The following is a 15,258-nucleotide window of genomic DNA, read 5'->3' as shown; positions in this document are numbered from 1 at the left end:
CATATTTGCCTCAGTTTGTCCTATCCAGCTTCAGACTGTTTGCATAAAACAACAATGGGGTTACTGCAAGTTACAGTGTGTGTGTGTGTGTGTGTTCGTGCACTCGCGCTGTTGATAACAAGATGATGCATTATTACTGCCACCTGAGATAGCTCAGCGTGCGTTAGTGATGGGAGGAGCATTTCTTTACCCATAATATTTGTATTCAAAAGGAAACACACAACATGAAATAAAAAATTCATTTTACACTTTGTCTATTTGTGTCTGTAGATTTCCCCTAAATTCACCAAAACTTAGCATCAGATAATGCCTCATTTGCATATTTAAACATAACATTTCCGGAATTTTACTTACTTACGTAATACAACAAATATTGTCTTAATGTGAGGTAATCAACTGGGGAAGTTTCATGGTGATATCTATTAGTTAACATGTATCCTATATACACCGAGTGTCTTGCAAAATGTGTGGAATTTTACAATACATATCTCTAAAGGCCATTTTCTCAAATTCAGTTTTTCATGAGCCAGAAATCTCCACTTTAGTAGCACTTACATACACTAAACTTTCCAGTTTAATTTCTATCTATTCTGTTGGTTTTTACAGAGGGCTTTGTTCAAATATAATTTATAACCTGAATTATACAACATTTATACATAAAAACATGGATTTTTTTTTTTTAAGTAGACAGTATATTCAAATTTATGGAGATGGAAAACGTTTCCTCTGTAAAAATATTTGACTGTAATATGTCAATAAAACAAAACAAGAATTTTGAACCTGGCTTTATCCAATGTTCAGATTTCTGTTCTGGTAAGTTATTCAAATGAGAGCATTTTTAATTAGATAAAGGTGAAGAAGGATTTTTTATTTGCTTTCAAAGATGCTTTAGATGTTTCTCTATTTATTATGTATCATAGTAGATACATAGCTAAAAGTAATGACTTAACTGCTGAAATAGTTAGTAAATAGTAATGGAGAAATGGTTGAAACATTCAGCTTCACTCCAAGTTGCAGCAGAAGTAGCCCAGTATGATTGCTGACCAATCCAATATTGACAGTTCAACAAGTATGAACAAATTAACAACTTTTATATAATGAGTAGTGTTATAGATTTGGAACATACATTGGGAATTGATGAAGATGTACGTTTGTTCATCTGATACGGCTGTGGGGGGTTCCTCACTGTTTTACACTGTGGTATTGCTACTTTCACTGAAGTAAAATATCTGAGTAGTCTTCCTTCCTCAGGACACCTGTCATCTTCTCTGTGATTCTACAGTCTGTCCACTAGGTGGCGGTAATGTCCCATTAAGCTGGTTGATAAACGCGAAACAAAAAAAATCAAGCGAAGAAATAAAGGAGACATTTGATTGGTGATTGCTAGGGGACAGCCGCTACATCTTCAATTTAGTGGAAAAAAACAAACCGTTTTTAGCGTAACTTCTGGCGTTGCACAGCTGCAGCTGGACGTATTTTGATATTTTATGGCAGCTAAAGCAGCGGAGACAACGCCTGCTGTGTGCTAGGATAGATAATGTAGTTAAGTATTTCGTTCATCAGGTGTGACAGACGAAGCAGAGTCTCTGGGAAGGTAAGTAAGCCACCCTGCTAATGCCAGCCAGCACGCTAGCTAACGTTAGCATCACAATTATATATAAATATTTTCTGTTTTGTGGTTATCCACGTTGAGCCCGAAACTGTATGTTAAAAGGCAAAAAGATAGCTATTGGCATTGCTGCTCCGGGACAGGTTAGTTAGCTGTCAGTGTATCATCTGATGCTGGGCCTGTTATGGTGCATAGTAGTTTACACTAACGACAAGCTAGCGGCGATGATACCTTCAGGAAAACTGTAATTTGTAGCTTTCATATATACAAACTGTACTTTTCTTGAAGCCAAGAAGACCATACACATGCCTTTATGTACACTACCGTGTTTGGAATCAGTTATATTGCTGTTTCTTTTTTCCCTTAGTAATAATAATATAATATAATTTGTAATATAATAATAACTAGTTTAACAGAGATAAAAAAAACAGTACATTTCAGACACCAAATGTATTATTTACATTTGAAATAGTTTTAGCCCCAAAAGAAGAAGAATTAAATAATTAAAACTTCCATTTAGTGGATGTCCCCACAGATTTGTATGACAGGGGAGAATACTTTTGAACTTGGATGTTGATTTAGTTTTCCAGTCCAGAAAAGCATAAGTGCATTGCATTGCAATGTGGCTTTAAATACTGAGTTGTGTTTTTCTTTGGGCCCTCTGCAGTCTACTCAGTGGTTAGATTGGAGATGTTTCGTTATTGGAATCGTTTGGAGGATTTGGTTTCAAATCTGATCATGGGTTCCAAATTTAAAATGCGCAAGTTTTGGTTTCCGTAGCAGCCAGGCGCTTGTTGTGTTGCAGCCACGGAGCACAGTAAGCGGCGCTCTAGTCTGGCTTCATTTTACATTGAAAAAGCCCCGTCAAACTGCAACCCACCATTGAATCAAAATAAAACGTTCCTCTTATTTGTGAAATAAGCATGTGACCCGTTTCAACTCCACCCCTCAAAGAATCGGAATCGAGAATCGATGAGAACCGGAATCAAAAGGAAGAATTGGAATTGGAATCAGATTTGTTAAAATCCCAAGATGCCCAACCTTATTTTCCCTACCATTATAAGGTTAAGGTGCAGCACCCAAGCCGTTGTGGGCACCACCTAACCTGAATGAATGTAAAATCAATGAGTGAGCATCAAAACTAACTACATGACTTTTTCTCACATCAACAGGGTTCCAAATTAGCACCATCTACCAGCCAAATGCTGGTAAAATATGCTAGTGGCTGGTAGATTTGCTACACTCACCAGCCAAAAAAACAATGGTACTCTATTAAGCGGCTGGTGAAATGTGAACATTGACTAGCCATTTGGCTGGTGGACGAAAAAGTTAATTTTGGACCCTGCACATCAAGTGATTGTAGTTGGTCCCCAGTGGAATTCTTTAGCAAGTTTTGTCTTAAAGTTATTTTTGAGTGTTATTCATTTTTTATCTGCTGTAGCTTTTCAAACATTTTAGAAACAGATATGGTAATAATAATGGTCCAAAATGATGTTTTTTAATAAAAAAAGAAAGAAAAACGTAACATTTTCTTGAGGAAGGACCCCGCCCAATATATGCACCTAAGTCTTTCACAAACCTAGGGAAAACACTGCATAGGCTGTTTTTACAAGTGGTGTAAAAGATGCTACATTTTTTTCACAACTTCTAGGTGCCTCTGGTTTCAGTTAATATCTACAGTACATGATATGAACTTGTAGGGACTTGAAACATGGGCTGTATAGTTTATCACAGTGAATTGTATGACTTTATGTATTCATTTTTAAAGTGATCATAACATGGTAATGCAGTACAATCAAAGGTAATTCATTTTAACAATGCTTTGCTTTTTAGACCACCGGCTGTGACTTCTTTGATTCGTCCCTGAGATCAAGAACCTCAAACTGGCCGCCGAAATGGACGAACAAAGTGTTGAGGTATGTACGCACACATCAGGCAAGGCCACTAGCTGGATGATGAAGCCTGATGGAGGACTGTGCCGGCTTTAGAGGCAGGAACAGAGAAGTCAAGCATTGTTCTGGATAACAGAGTGGGGCCATTTTATGCTAATATACTCAAATTTGTTGACCCAATCTGCTCTGACCTTTTGTGACTGAAGCCAATGATTTGAAGGCTGCTGCTTCTGTACTGCAATTAAAGATAAAGGGCAAATTAACAATTTGTGTTTCTTAGCCTTCTTAGAGTAACTATACTATAATAAATCATCATATTGAGACCAAAAACAAAAAAAAACATTTGCTGGGTGAAATATCATCCTTCAGATTCAGCCACCTGGGTTGTTAGAAAAACATTTTTAAGTGATTTAACTACTGTTAGCAACGGCTATATTATAGCCTGTAGGCCTTTTCCAAAAGCAATTTCTCCTTGTAATTAGAACAGATCATGATAACAGAGGACACTGAGTTTGATAAATGCAGTATAACCATTATCTACTCAGCTAATTTCCACTGTAATCAAGATATTTCTTTTAAGCAAGAGTTCAGCAGAGAGAAATAGAACACATTAGACACACACCAAAACACAGCCAGTCACATACAAACAGCATCAGAAACATTGGCAGACCTCTCTAAAGAGGTCAAAAATTAAAAGTTCAGTGTTTCTCATGGGGTGTCAAGAGTTTGCCAGTCCTGGGATCTGGTCTGATGAACCGTGGCTTTATATTTGAGAAGCGATGTGAGATTCTGAGGCAGCTTTTTCATACAGTACACAGTTAGGTGTACGATATGTATCTCCTGTAATGAAACACAGGGCACAGTAGTAAACTGCAGTTGTTTTTAAAGTGGAATGAGAAGCATGAATATCCCCATAGTGGAGCACAGACTTGATGGACGATTGTACAACAGGTTTTCCTGTCCTCAAGAGAAAAACATCTTTTATTCTGATTTATAAGAAACCAATTTTTATCTTCGGTTTTTATGCCACTTGTTCCACACCAGGTTTAAAAGTAGGACTGCTATCTTACCAACATTTCCAGATATTTATAAGATTGAACAAATTCAATTTCAGTACCATTTATGTATACATCTGTTTTACTCTCCACTGTACATTAAGTACAATTATACGATCCAACATGATTCAGTAAAACGACTTTGCATAAACCTGCTGAAACGTGTGATGTTCAGTTTCTGTTGACCCTGTATCTGAGTGATGTTGATTCAACCCTGTGAGGATTTCTGCAGCTGCAGTTAGTGTCAAACTGAGCCCAGTCCTCTCTCTCCTCTCTCTCCTGTCCCCGTGTAGAGCATTGCCGAGGTGTTTCGCTGCTTCATCTGCATGGAGAAACTGAGGGACGCTCGTCTCTGCCCACACTGCTCCAAACTCTGCTGCTTCAGCTGCATAAGAGTAAGTCTGTTTCCAGCAGACCGGGACCAAATACATTTTCTCCCTCACTTGCTGTTAGTAGTTAATTCCGATTTATACCATGGTCTGGGTGAATACTCGATTCTGATTGGCTGCAGTGTGTCCATAAAAAAGTGATGTAGGACACCTACTGAAGGAGTTCCGGTGAAACTGACTGTTTTACTGTTCTAAATGAATGAGCTACATTAAAACAAAAAGGAAATGTGAATCTGTTATTTCCAACTCGTCCTCTGAACACCACAGGATGGCGCTAACGCACAAGCTGCTAGAAGTAAGTTATACTGCCCCTCTGAACTGACTTTGTTTCACAGCGAATAACGTTACCTCACATCCCGTTCACTGTTCAGGTCGCTACTTCAGGCTGCGGCCGACAGTAACGGTACACGTCGCGGATAAAATTGTTCGTAAAAGTTGTTATATTGTTTTGGGCACAGTGACGTGGCTGGATAGCTAACAACAACTGGTTAGTTATGCGTACATATTAATAGCCTGTATTTCTCAGAATCAGTTCTGGCAGAGCAGGACAGATATACAATAAGCTTAATTTGGGGTGTTTAAAGGAAAGGTGCATATACCGTTTGATACCCTGAACGGGGAAAAGTTAACATGAGAGAGGTTTGTGAAAAGCGTTCAGACGAGTACTCCAGTGATTTAGTATTGCACTTCCATAAAGTTGGGGGACTCACAAGAGACAGTTAAAAAAACAAAAACAAGAATGGTAAAAATCAAAATAGCAGAGGCGAAGATAGCCCGACTTTTTAGTCCGTAGTATGAGGCAAGCTCCAAAAACACTGTATCCTACATTTCCCATAATGCAACACAGTAGTGTCTTTTTCATTAGACCCTTGTTGCCTGGTAAATACCCACATCTTTCATACGTTTAACAGAGTAAATAGTGCATTTGTTGGACTATTTTCAGCAGCGGATTAATACAAATTGTCTTTCTTTCTTTATTTATTTATTTATTTCGAAAAAAATATATAAAAACACAATAAGTGAGTAGCATCACACTAAAAGGAAAACAATATCTAAAGTGTTACAAACAATATGTTCAATCTGTCTGAAAAGGAGCGGGACGAAGCTTTTCTTTTTTCCCCCACCCCTCATCAATTGAATGCTCGAGTGAGTATTTATGGCAGCATTAGCACATAAACTACTTTAGCCATGTTCATGGTACTGAAGTAACATGGCACTCAGTGCAACCATGTGACTTATTGAACCATGGCGCTCTATGGCACAGGAAGAAGATATATCAGACTTTGGCTGCACATGTACTTGTTAGGATCATTAATTGTTGGTTTTGGTCTATTCATGGGATTTAGTGATGATAATAAAAAATATGGAGTATTGGCAGCTGTATCGTGAGTAGAATAATTAGTATTTGACAATGGCAGCATGTTTTCAGCAGTTGTACTTGGATGCAGTTATCATTAAACTGTAATCTCTTATTTGACAGCGGTGGCTGACGGAGCAGAGAGCCCAGTGTCCACACTGTCGGTAAGATTCAGTACTTTATTGCCATCGACGTATTTGATTGGAATTTGAGTATACATAAAACAAAACTAGAATGTTTGTTGTAAAGCGTGTGGTATGTGTGTACGTCAACACGCAGGGCTCCGCTCCAGTTGAGGGAGCTGGTCAACTGTCGCTGGGCAGAAGAGGTCACCCAGCAGCTGGACACCCTGCAGCTCTGCAACCTCACCAAGCATGAGGACAACGACAAGGACAGGTGAGCACCTCCTGCTACTCCCCCACTCTTTGTCGTTCTCCACCCGTGTGGTGATTAGGGTTGAAGGGTTTCCCGTGATTTTAAAAATGAATGCTTCCCGACAATAGTCCCAGGATTTCTTGCCATGAATGAAATCTGATTTTTAACCACAAAACTGCAGATCATTTTTTATTTATTTCATATTAGTTAGTTAATGTGGTAGTTTGCTTTTAAAAAGGAATTGTTGTTCTACTGTCTTTGAGGTGAAGAAAACACGCTGGTAACTGTCTGATCTTCTGAATGAGTAATTTCACTGTATAAACTAACTTGGAGTCTGTGTTTAATGGTTTACCAGTCTGATATTTAAAAAAAAAAAAATCACAGGACCTCCTGACCGCTGCTGCCACAGTGTCGGGAGGTTCAGATAATTAATGAAGTTACTGGTGCTGTGCCATCTGTGTGTAAAATGCACACGTATCGATCCTGCTGCTGTGTGATGCTACATACAATAAGTTGTGGGCAATGAACAGTTTATCAGTGTTGAAGTTTCTGCAAGAGCCTGGATTACTTTCAGAGACGTGTCAACAACTTAATTAGGAAGACTAATCCTTTAATCTGCCCGTCACCACGAATTGTTGCATTTAAATAGAGTTGTCAAACTACATAAGATGTGACATTTTAGAGCGAAATAAAGGAGACACAACTCAACATCATGAAAGGTGTTTTTTAGAGGAGTGTTTTTGGAGAGGAAAAAGTACAAAATCTGTATTTATGGACCCGTCTCTGTGCACAAATGCAGAGATACGTCTGACGTTCAAATACTGCCCTGTAGAGGAAGTCTATAACCTAATATGGCTGTATTGTTTTGTGTAAAGGAGTGGCTTTGTTACTTTTATTTGGAATGAGATTTGTTTGGATGGCGTAAGAACTTGAGGGCCACACCCTTTGGCAAAATTTCACGGGAAATATGAAAATATGAAATATTCTTCTTCCTCCTCCCCCTCTTTCACAATATTCATCTTTGTCCTCCTCTGTCTTCTGCGTTTATAAACTGTGAGAGTTTTTATACACTGTAGAAACACTGCAGGCCAACATTTTTGTGTGGTAACAAGTTTTAAAAAGTTTCCAAGAAAGCTTTATCTTTCTGCATGACGTGCTGGTGACGAGTCATTGGTTCATCCCTTTGCAGATGTGAGAACCACCACGAGAAGCTGAGTGTTTTCTGTTGGACCTGTAAGAAATGCATCTGTCACCAGTGTGCTCTGTGGGGAGGCATGGTAACGTTTCATATCTTTTTTTTTTTTTTTTTATTATTATTACAGTTTGCATGTAAAGCTACAAAACACCCACAGTAATCACTGGCAATTAACACGTTTCCAGGCAGTAAAAGTCAGGTTGGAACTTAGTATTATTTTCATGACCTATTTAATCTGCAGAATATTTATTTAACTAATCGATTTAATGGTTTGGTCTTGAAAATGTCCCACCCTCCTAATGCCCAATATGATGTCTTTTACATAACTTGCTTTGTCTGACCAACAGTCCAAAACCCCCAAATATTCAATTTACATTTTACACATTGGAGAAACTGGAACCAGAGACAGATTGGTGTTTTCTTTGTGTCCAGCACGGCGGACACACCTTCAAGCCTCTGGTGGAGATCTACGAGCAGCACGTGACCAAGGTGAAGGAGGAGGTCGCCAAGCTCCGCCGCCGCCTCATGGAGCTCATCAGTCTGGTGCAGGAAGTGGTGAGGACTGATTGTTGCTTTTATACAAGAAATGCAAAAATCTAAAAGACCAGTGGCCATGCCATTTACTGGGCACGTGAGGATGAAACCTTTCCTGTAGTGCCACCCTCTGGCCAAATTGTCATCTGTGAACACAACTGGCCTAAAGAGAAGAGGAGAGTGAAACAAAGTAAGTGAAAGCGAGCTACATTAAGGTCCTGGGGCAGCTATCGGACTGAGAATTGTCCTAGCAACAACGAAACTGCCAAAATATGCCGAAACAAATCAGATCTTAAAAAAAGGTTAACGGATCTCTTCATCATTTTCCAAATAGATTAAGATGTTAGATATAGATATGTGCCACTTAAGAACTAAATCGGCTTACATAAGCAGTTCTTGCGTGACGCCCACTATCTCGTAATCCTTTGGGTAGATTTCAGTTAAATTTGCTGTGTGTGTGTGTGTGTGTGTGTGTGTGTGTGTGTGTGTGTGTGTGTGTGATGGGGTCAGGAGAGGAACGTGGAGGCTGTCAGGGGAGCCAAAGATGAGAGGGTCAGAGAGATCCGAAACGCTGTGGAGATGATGATCGCTCGTCTGGACAACCAGCTCAAGAATAAACTCATCACCCTCATGGGTAAGACTCCGGGACTGATCACTGTCACAATGTATAAAAAAGATGAGTATATATTTTTCCTACATTGCTATTTATTGGTAGTTTCAATCTAAATATAAACCAGAATTGAACTCAAATGGTGAAACACAGTTGCTTTTAAATTAAATCTGGATTATGTCATTTAGACCAATTTTACCTGAATTATTAACCTTAGTCTCCATTTCAATGAATCCTTAGCCCTCATACATAAACGTTTTGGCAATTTTACATGTTGGTCTGATTCAGTGCCCAATTTACGTGGAAGTCATGCTGGCAATCTTAGTCTGAATTGAATGTTTTTAGATTAACGTAACGGCTGCAGCAGCACAATAAACAGACACACAAAATATGCATCTTGTTCGCTTGATGAAGATCGCTGTAATAAATTTATTGCGTTCAATATCATCTCCTTTGCTCAAAGTTAATAAAATCTGTTTAATAAACCAGGAAACGCTGTGAAAAACACTCCAATAATGAAGGCTTTAAAGGCAAAATAAGTTTGAAAATTCAAGACGGTTGCCAAATACTAAGATAAGATAAGACAACTTTATTCATCCCAAGAGAAATTGTTGTGCAGCAGTTGCAGTACAAAGTAGAAAGAGTGCAAACAATCAATAAATAGGTATCCAAAATTCACAAAATCCAAAATGTACACAATGCCAAAGATTTAAACAAGGTTCACGGTAAAACTAAAATAAGTTGCTTCTTAGAGAGTTGCATGTAGATATTTAAATACATTAACAAATAAAATACTGCAAGAGTATGTGGCTTCTGATTTAATAAACGTTATTGTTCACCTCAGAAAAAAATTGACGCAAATATCATGTCTAGAGTTGCGAATTCCCGCGAGTATTCAAGGGGGAAACTTTCCATTAGAATGAATGGGAATCTATTTACCATCATAAGTGACATAATTTTAAATCCTTCTAATAGAAATGAGAAAAATAACAATTTAGTTGAGTTGAACTTTAAAGGCTCTGTAGGTAGAAAGCAAAAAAAAAAACGCAGTTTCAATTAGAGTGAGACCTTTTCCTGCAGCTCTCCCTCTCCCCTCTCTGCCTGAATGTGTAGAACAGCCAATAGGAACGCGCACGCTCTCTCTCTGAAATGACGTGATTGGCCCAAGTCTCCCGTCACGGGCTACATTTTCTAAAGCCTAAAAAAAAAACATAGCCAAGAGGAGGTGCCGAAGTCTATTTTTTCACTTGAATTACAATATGCTGAAAGATTATTGTGGCATTTTTGCCCAAACAACGCCAAAAATATACTGCCTACCGCAGCTTTATTTCAATGAGTTGACTCATTAAACATTGTGTTGAACTTTCATTTAACAAAAAAAACATTCCCTATGATCCGCCTCCAACATAAAAGACTTCTCTCCAAAAAATAATGTTTCTCTCAGTCCTCTCTATCCTCTCCGTGGACTTCATAGATGTCTTATCTTCACTATTCAAGCTGAATTTATATTTAATGGGATGCTGGCAAATGATCCGTACATGTGATGTAAGAGTTCTGCTGAATGAAGTTTATGATTACAATTCAATTAAATGGGCGTTCTTTTAACCAAAACATGCCATTAAACCTAGTGTTGCTCATTTATGTGTATCTCCCTGCAAATAAGCCCGCTGTTAAAAATATGAGATTTTTAGTTTGAAGTTGTGCAATATTCCCTTGGAAATTGTCCGGATATTTACCCAACCATTGAAACCCTAGTCTGATTAAAGCCATAAGGGACATTAATGTAAAAGTCACCTTTTGTCTGAAAACAGCTTTATGATGCCAGTGCCAATGTTACGTATTCCATGTCTGAAAGCGCTCTTGTTGAAGCAAATCACTTTAACTGGCTCAATGTGTCCAAAGGTTGAGACCTTAAACCACAAAATATGCAGGCTCTTTGCTGCAAAGCTGTGAGAGGCACCTTTTTATAGCTACAGGGCAATATACAGATGAAATATTTATCTGGACTGAGTGGATGCATGCACTTAGTGCCCACGACCTTCACACCCGACCACTTACACTCACCAGCCTCCGTCAGGGCTGACATTCAGCACAAGTACGCTGAAATTAGAAATGTGTTCCTCTCCTCTAGGCCAGAAGACGTCTTTGACCCAGGAGACGGAGCTGCTGGAGTCTCTCCTGCAGGAGGTGGAGCATCAGGTTGGTAGTCTGCAGCAGCTCAAAGCCTCGATTCATTTAGCTGTACTGTTGTTCTGTTATTGGTGTTTGCTGGGCTGTGTCAGTTGATTCAACACTATGGTAAATGTATGGATGCAGTGTGTTGTGTTGTACTGTTTGATTGCAATAAATTGTAAGATGCATCTTAAATCCCCTCCCGCCTTCAAAACAATGATCAGATTTTATATTTTAATAGTGGGACAGCTGTGTTGTAACTATATTTAATACCAAATGACTGTGTTTCTGGCAGGCAGAAGAACTACAAGCTGGCGGATTTAGCGCTGACAATATTTGCTGCTTTAGTTACTTAAGTTGCAAACTGTAAAATCAAAACAATGAGAGAGTTGTCTTCTCTGCAGAGTTGTTGAGAATTCCTTTTTTCTCTCATATTTTGCAAATATGTTTTACTGGAGCTATAAGGCAGTATTTCTGTCATGTCATATTACAAAGTAGACCAGCAGGCATGTCACATTTTCAAGCAGCATGTAGTTTGGTTAACTTGGTGTAATTTAACGTAGGCTTAAATTGCTAGTATATTACAGAAATAGTTTCAGTATTAAGGTGCATATCCTAAATTAGAGATAGCTTATTGACAGAAGAATAAAGAACATGGCTGGTGATGCTCCATATTATTCTTATTCTGAAGTGATACCTATGTCTGTGTAGCTAAAGCCTGATACATGTTATTCGTCTGTGTCATAGAGCTTCATTGTTGTCCAAAATCTTGTGACATGTTCTTTTATTACCATGAACATGGGCACTGTAGTTTCATTTGAGTCAATCCCAAATACACAATCCTGCTGCCGTAAATACTCACCAGAGCACCAAATGGGTATTAATCCACGTCTTAAAATAGTCCCCGACAAATGCTTTATTTACACCCTGTTTGAGTAACGTTTGCTCAAAACTATAGTGCCCAGCTGAAATAATATTTAAATAAAATGGAAAGTATATATTCATAAATTGTTTTTAAAGCCTTATGTCTTGAGCAGGAACCAATGGAAATGGGGCTACAGGCAGGATAGGGAAGTCCAAAAGTACTCAGACAGACTAAGGCATTGTTGGTTTTGGTCTTTTCATGGGAAACAACATATCGCTGAGGCCTCATCCATTTAATAATCCATCAAAACTCACTACATTTAGAGCTTACTGAGGAATGCTTTGATAATGACATTCTAATACACCGTCTTTTAGTAATCTTCAGTTACTGGAATAAGTATTCAAATCTATAAATCTATATTAGTTAATGTACATTGTACTGGATTAAACTATGTTTCCTTCATCCAGGCCAAAAACAATGTACCATCATTGATGATTTGTTGCACCATGCTGATTTCTGCCGTTTGTCTGTTGAACAGCTTCACTCGTGCAGTAAGAGTGAACTGATCTCCAAGAGCCCAGAGATCCTGCTCATGTTCCAGCAGGTCCATCGGAAACCCATGCAGTCCTTCGTCACCACGCCGGTCCCTCCAGACTTCACCAGGTGATCTGCTCAGCATTTCTTTTTCTTCTTTTATTCAAATTTCACAATCAAAAAGGCATATTCTGTAGAATACAACCAATAAACAATAACGAGCGAGCGATATCAATAACAAAAAAGAAATCATAAAACAGAAATAAATAATAGTAGGAAAAAAGAAATCTGCTCAGCATTTAACGGATAGGATTATTATTATTATTTTAAAAAGCCCATTTTGTCCAAAACCCAAAGAAAATAAAACACACAAAGGGCAGGCAGCAGTTATTCACATTTGAAATGCTGAAAACAGAGAATGTTTGGCATTTTTGCTTAATAAATGATTAATCAATTATCAAAATTGTTCTTGAGTAATTTTCTGATAAGCAAATTTGATTCGATTAGATAAGAGTACAAGTGCCGAGACAACAAAATGAAGTTTGATGTACAGAATAAACCGTAATCTAGAGAACTAGAAGGGCACTCTGAGAGCGCAAACCTCCGCCAAGGCATACCTGATCTCCCAATGTTATGCAGTGGGAATTCTCCAAGTCCGGAACCCAGTTTTCTGACACCACATGCCCTATCTTGCAATGTTAACAATGTTCAGTGTGTAATCAACCTTCCTCTGTGTGCTTTCAGTGAGCTGGTTCCTGCTTATGACTCCAGCACTTTTGTTCTGGTCAACTTCAGGTAAGTCCTCTCTTTGGTAGTATTTATCTGACAATAAAAAAGACCTCAGTGCTTTTAACAGTTCTGTCAGCTGCGTGTGTCTTAGTAGTATAATCTTGAATAGATTCACACAGCTCTTCCAATCTTTTTATGTTTATATTCAGCTGACATTGTTTGAAGTAGACTTGGTCAGACAACATTCATATGAACCAGCTGGTTTTGAGCATACTCCCACCTTTAGTATGGAGGAAATATTTATTCATAATTCAAATTGAAAGTCCAAAGAGAAAACGAAGCAAGATCAAATTAAAAATATTATTATTTTTTTAAATTTTCCATTGATCAAATTAAAAATATTATTATTTTTTTTTTATTTTCCATTTGGCTTTTCCATTTGGATTTAATATTTGGCTTTTGAATTTAAATTTAACATTGGCTTTTATTTTGGATTTAATATTTGGCTTTTGAATTTCCATTTAACATTGGCTTTTCATTTGGACTTGACACATGTCAATGTAAATGAGGAGGCGTGGCCCAAAGGCTGGTGGGAGGGTCTGAAACGAAAGGGGTGCAGAGGCCCCTTATGAACAGCAGGGGGAGCTGACTGCTGGGGAGCTCACTGTTGAGGAGCATCTGTCTGCAGCTTGGCCACAAGGCTGGCTTATCCTCTTATTTCACGTGATAGAAACTGATGATGTAGGCTAAACACAAACCACATTTCATGCAACAACAGTGAAGTTTTCATGTAGTTACTATAATTGGGCCCGTGTTAGTGAGGACTAGATTAGGACTGTATTTAAAGCTGATTCTGGTTTCCAACTTCGCCCCAGGTGTGTCTGTTAAAACACGGACGGAGACAACTTCTCTCTTTTGATGTTTTATTTAATTAAGCAACAGTACAAACATGGGTGTGGGTAGCTCTGCTACATGTGTTTGTGTGTTGTCAGATCTCGAGGACACACACACACACACACACACACACACACACACACACACACACACACACACAATCTCAACCGGGTAGTCATCGTCCGAACTGCGACCTCTCCTTTTTCTTTCTCTCACTTTTTTCTCCGGGGGGTGCGCGTTGTGTGAGGTGCATGTCCGCGCTATTCTCCGACACGTACTCACAACAATCACTCCTGATTGACGGCCTTTTGTAGGTAGGCTACAGCCTGTGTACTTTTTCGTTCATTTGATTTCCGATTTTGAAACGATATCCAAATTTGAAAAATGGGTCATTTTAAACCTTGTTAATATTGATGACAATGTGTTCAAATGGAAAATGTGTGTGAAATAGCAGATGGAAATTATAAAAAAGCAATCGATTCTATAATCTAGATCGGGAGTTTGCCGTAGCAGCAGCAGCAAACAACTGGAAACTTCTTACAATTTTTGTCTGCTATTTCACCACTAAATTCACTATTGAGACTTTTTTATGCAAGCAATTAACTGTGTAGAATTTGAATATGGGCAGTTTTACAAACATTGATGGCCAACTGCACATTTTCTCCGATGTTGTCAGAAGCTTCAGTCTGACGGGACAGCCAGCTGGTGGCGGCCGGGATCACCTCCCTGCTGGCCGGCCGGTGATGCTCACAGACACCGCTGTCAGCTGGAAGTCTCTCAATAGAATCATGGACAAGTTTATTTCCTGAAATATGGCTCGTTTTCCATTTGAACACATTGTTATCAATATTAACAAGGTTTCAAATGACCCATTTTTCAAATTTGGATATCGTTTCAAAATCGGAAATCAAATGAACGAAAAAGTAGCGTACACAGGCTGTACAAAAGGCCGTCAATCAGGAGTGATTGTTGCGAGTATGTGTCGGAGAATAGCGCGGACATACACCTCACACAACGCGCACCCCCCGGAGAAAAAAGTGAGAGAAAT

The 15,258-nt window shown here is 38.7% G+C and overlaps 1 protein-coding gene across 1 annotated transcript in view; it reads left to right on the top strand.

The window, feature by feature from the left end:
* Positions 1 to 1,367: 1,367 nt before the first annotated feature.
* Positions 1,368 to 15,258, top strand: part of trim37 (tripartite motif containing 37) — a 32,265-nt gene continuing 18,374 nt past the window's right edge. The window contains 11 exon segments of the mRNA XM_036008621.1: positions 1,368 to 1,594; positions 3,443 to 3,525; positions 4,850 to 4,951; positions 6,426 to 6,466; positions 6,582 to 6,698; positions 7,867 to 7,954; positions 8,305 to 8,427; positions 8,917 to 9,040; positions 11,148 to 11,215; positions 12,592 to 12,716; positions 13,332 to 13,382. Of these exon segments, the coding sequence (XP_035864514.1) occupies positions 3,505 to 3,525; positions 4,850 to 4,951; positions 6,426 to 6,466; positions 6,582 to 6,698; positions 7,867 to 7,954; positions 8,305 to 8,427; positions 8,917 to 9,040; positions 11,148 to 11,215; positions 12,592 to 12,716; positions 13,332 to 13,382 (860 nt within the window). The 5' untranslated portion in view covers positions 1,368 to 1,594; positions 3,443 to 3,504.

This window comes from Sander lucioperca, chromosome 13 (genome assembly GCF_008315115.2).
Source record: "Sander lucioperca isolate FBNREF2018 chromosome 13, SLUC_FBN_1.2, whole genome shotgun sequence".
NCBI lineage: Eukaryota > Metazoa > Chordata > Actinopteri > Perciformes > Percidae > Sander > Sander lucioperca.
This window is presented reverse-complemented; position numbering and strand designations above follow the sequence as displayed.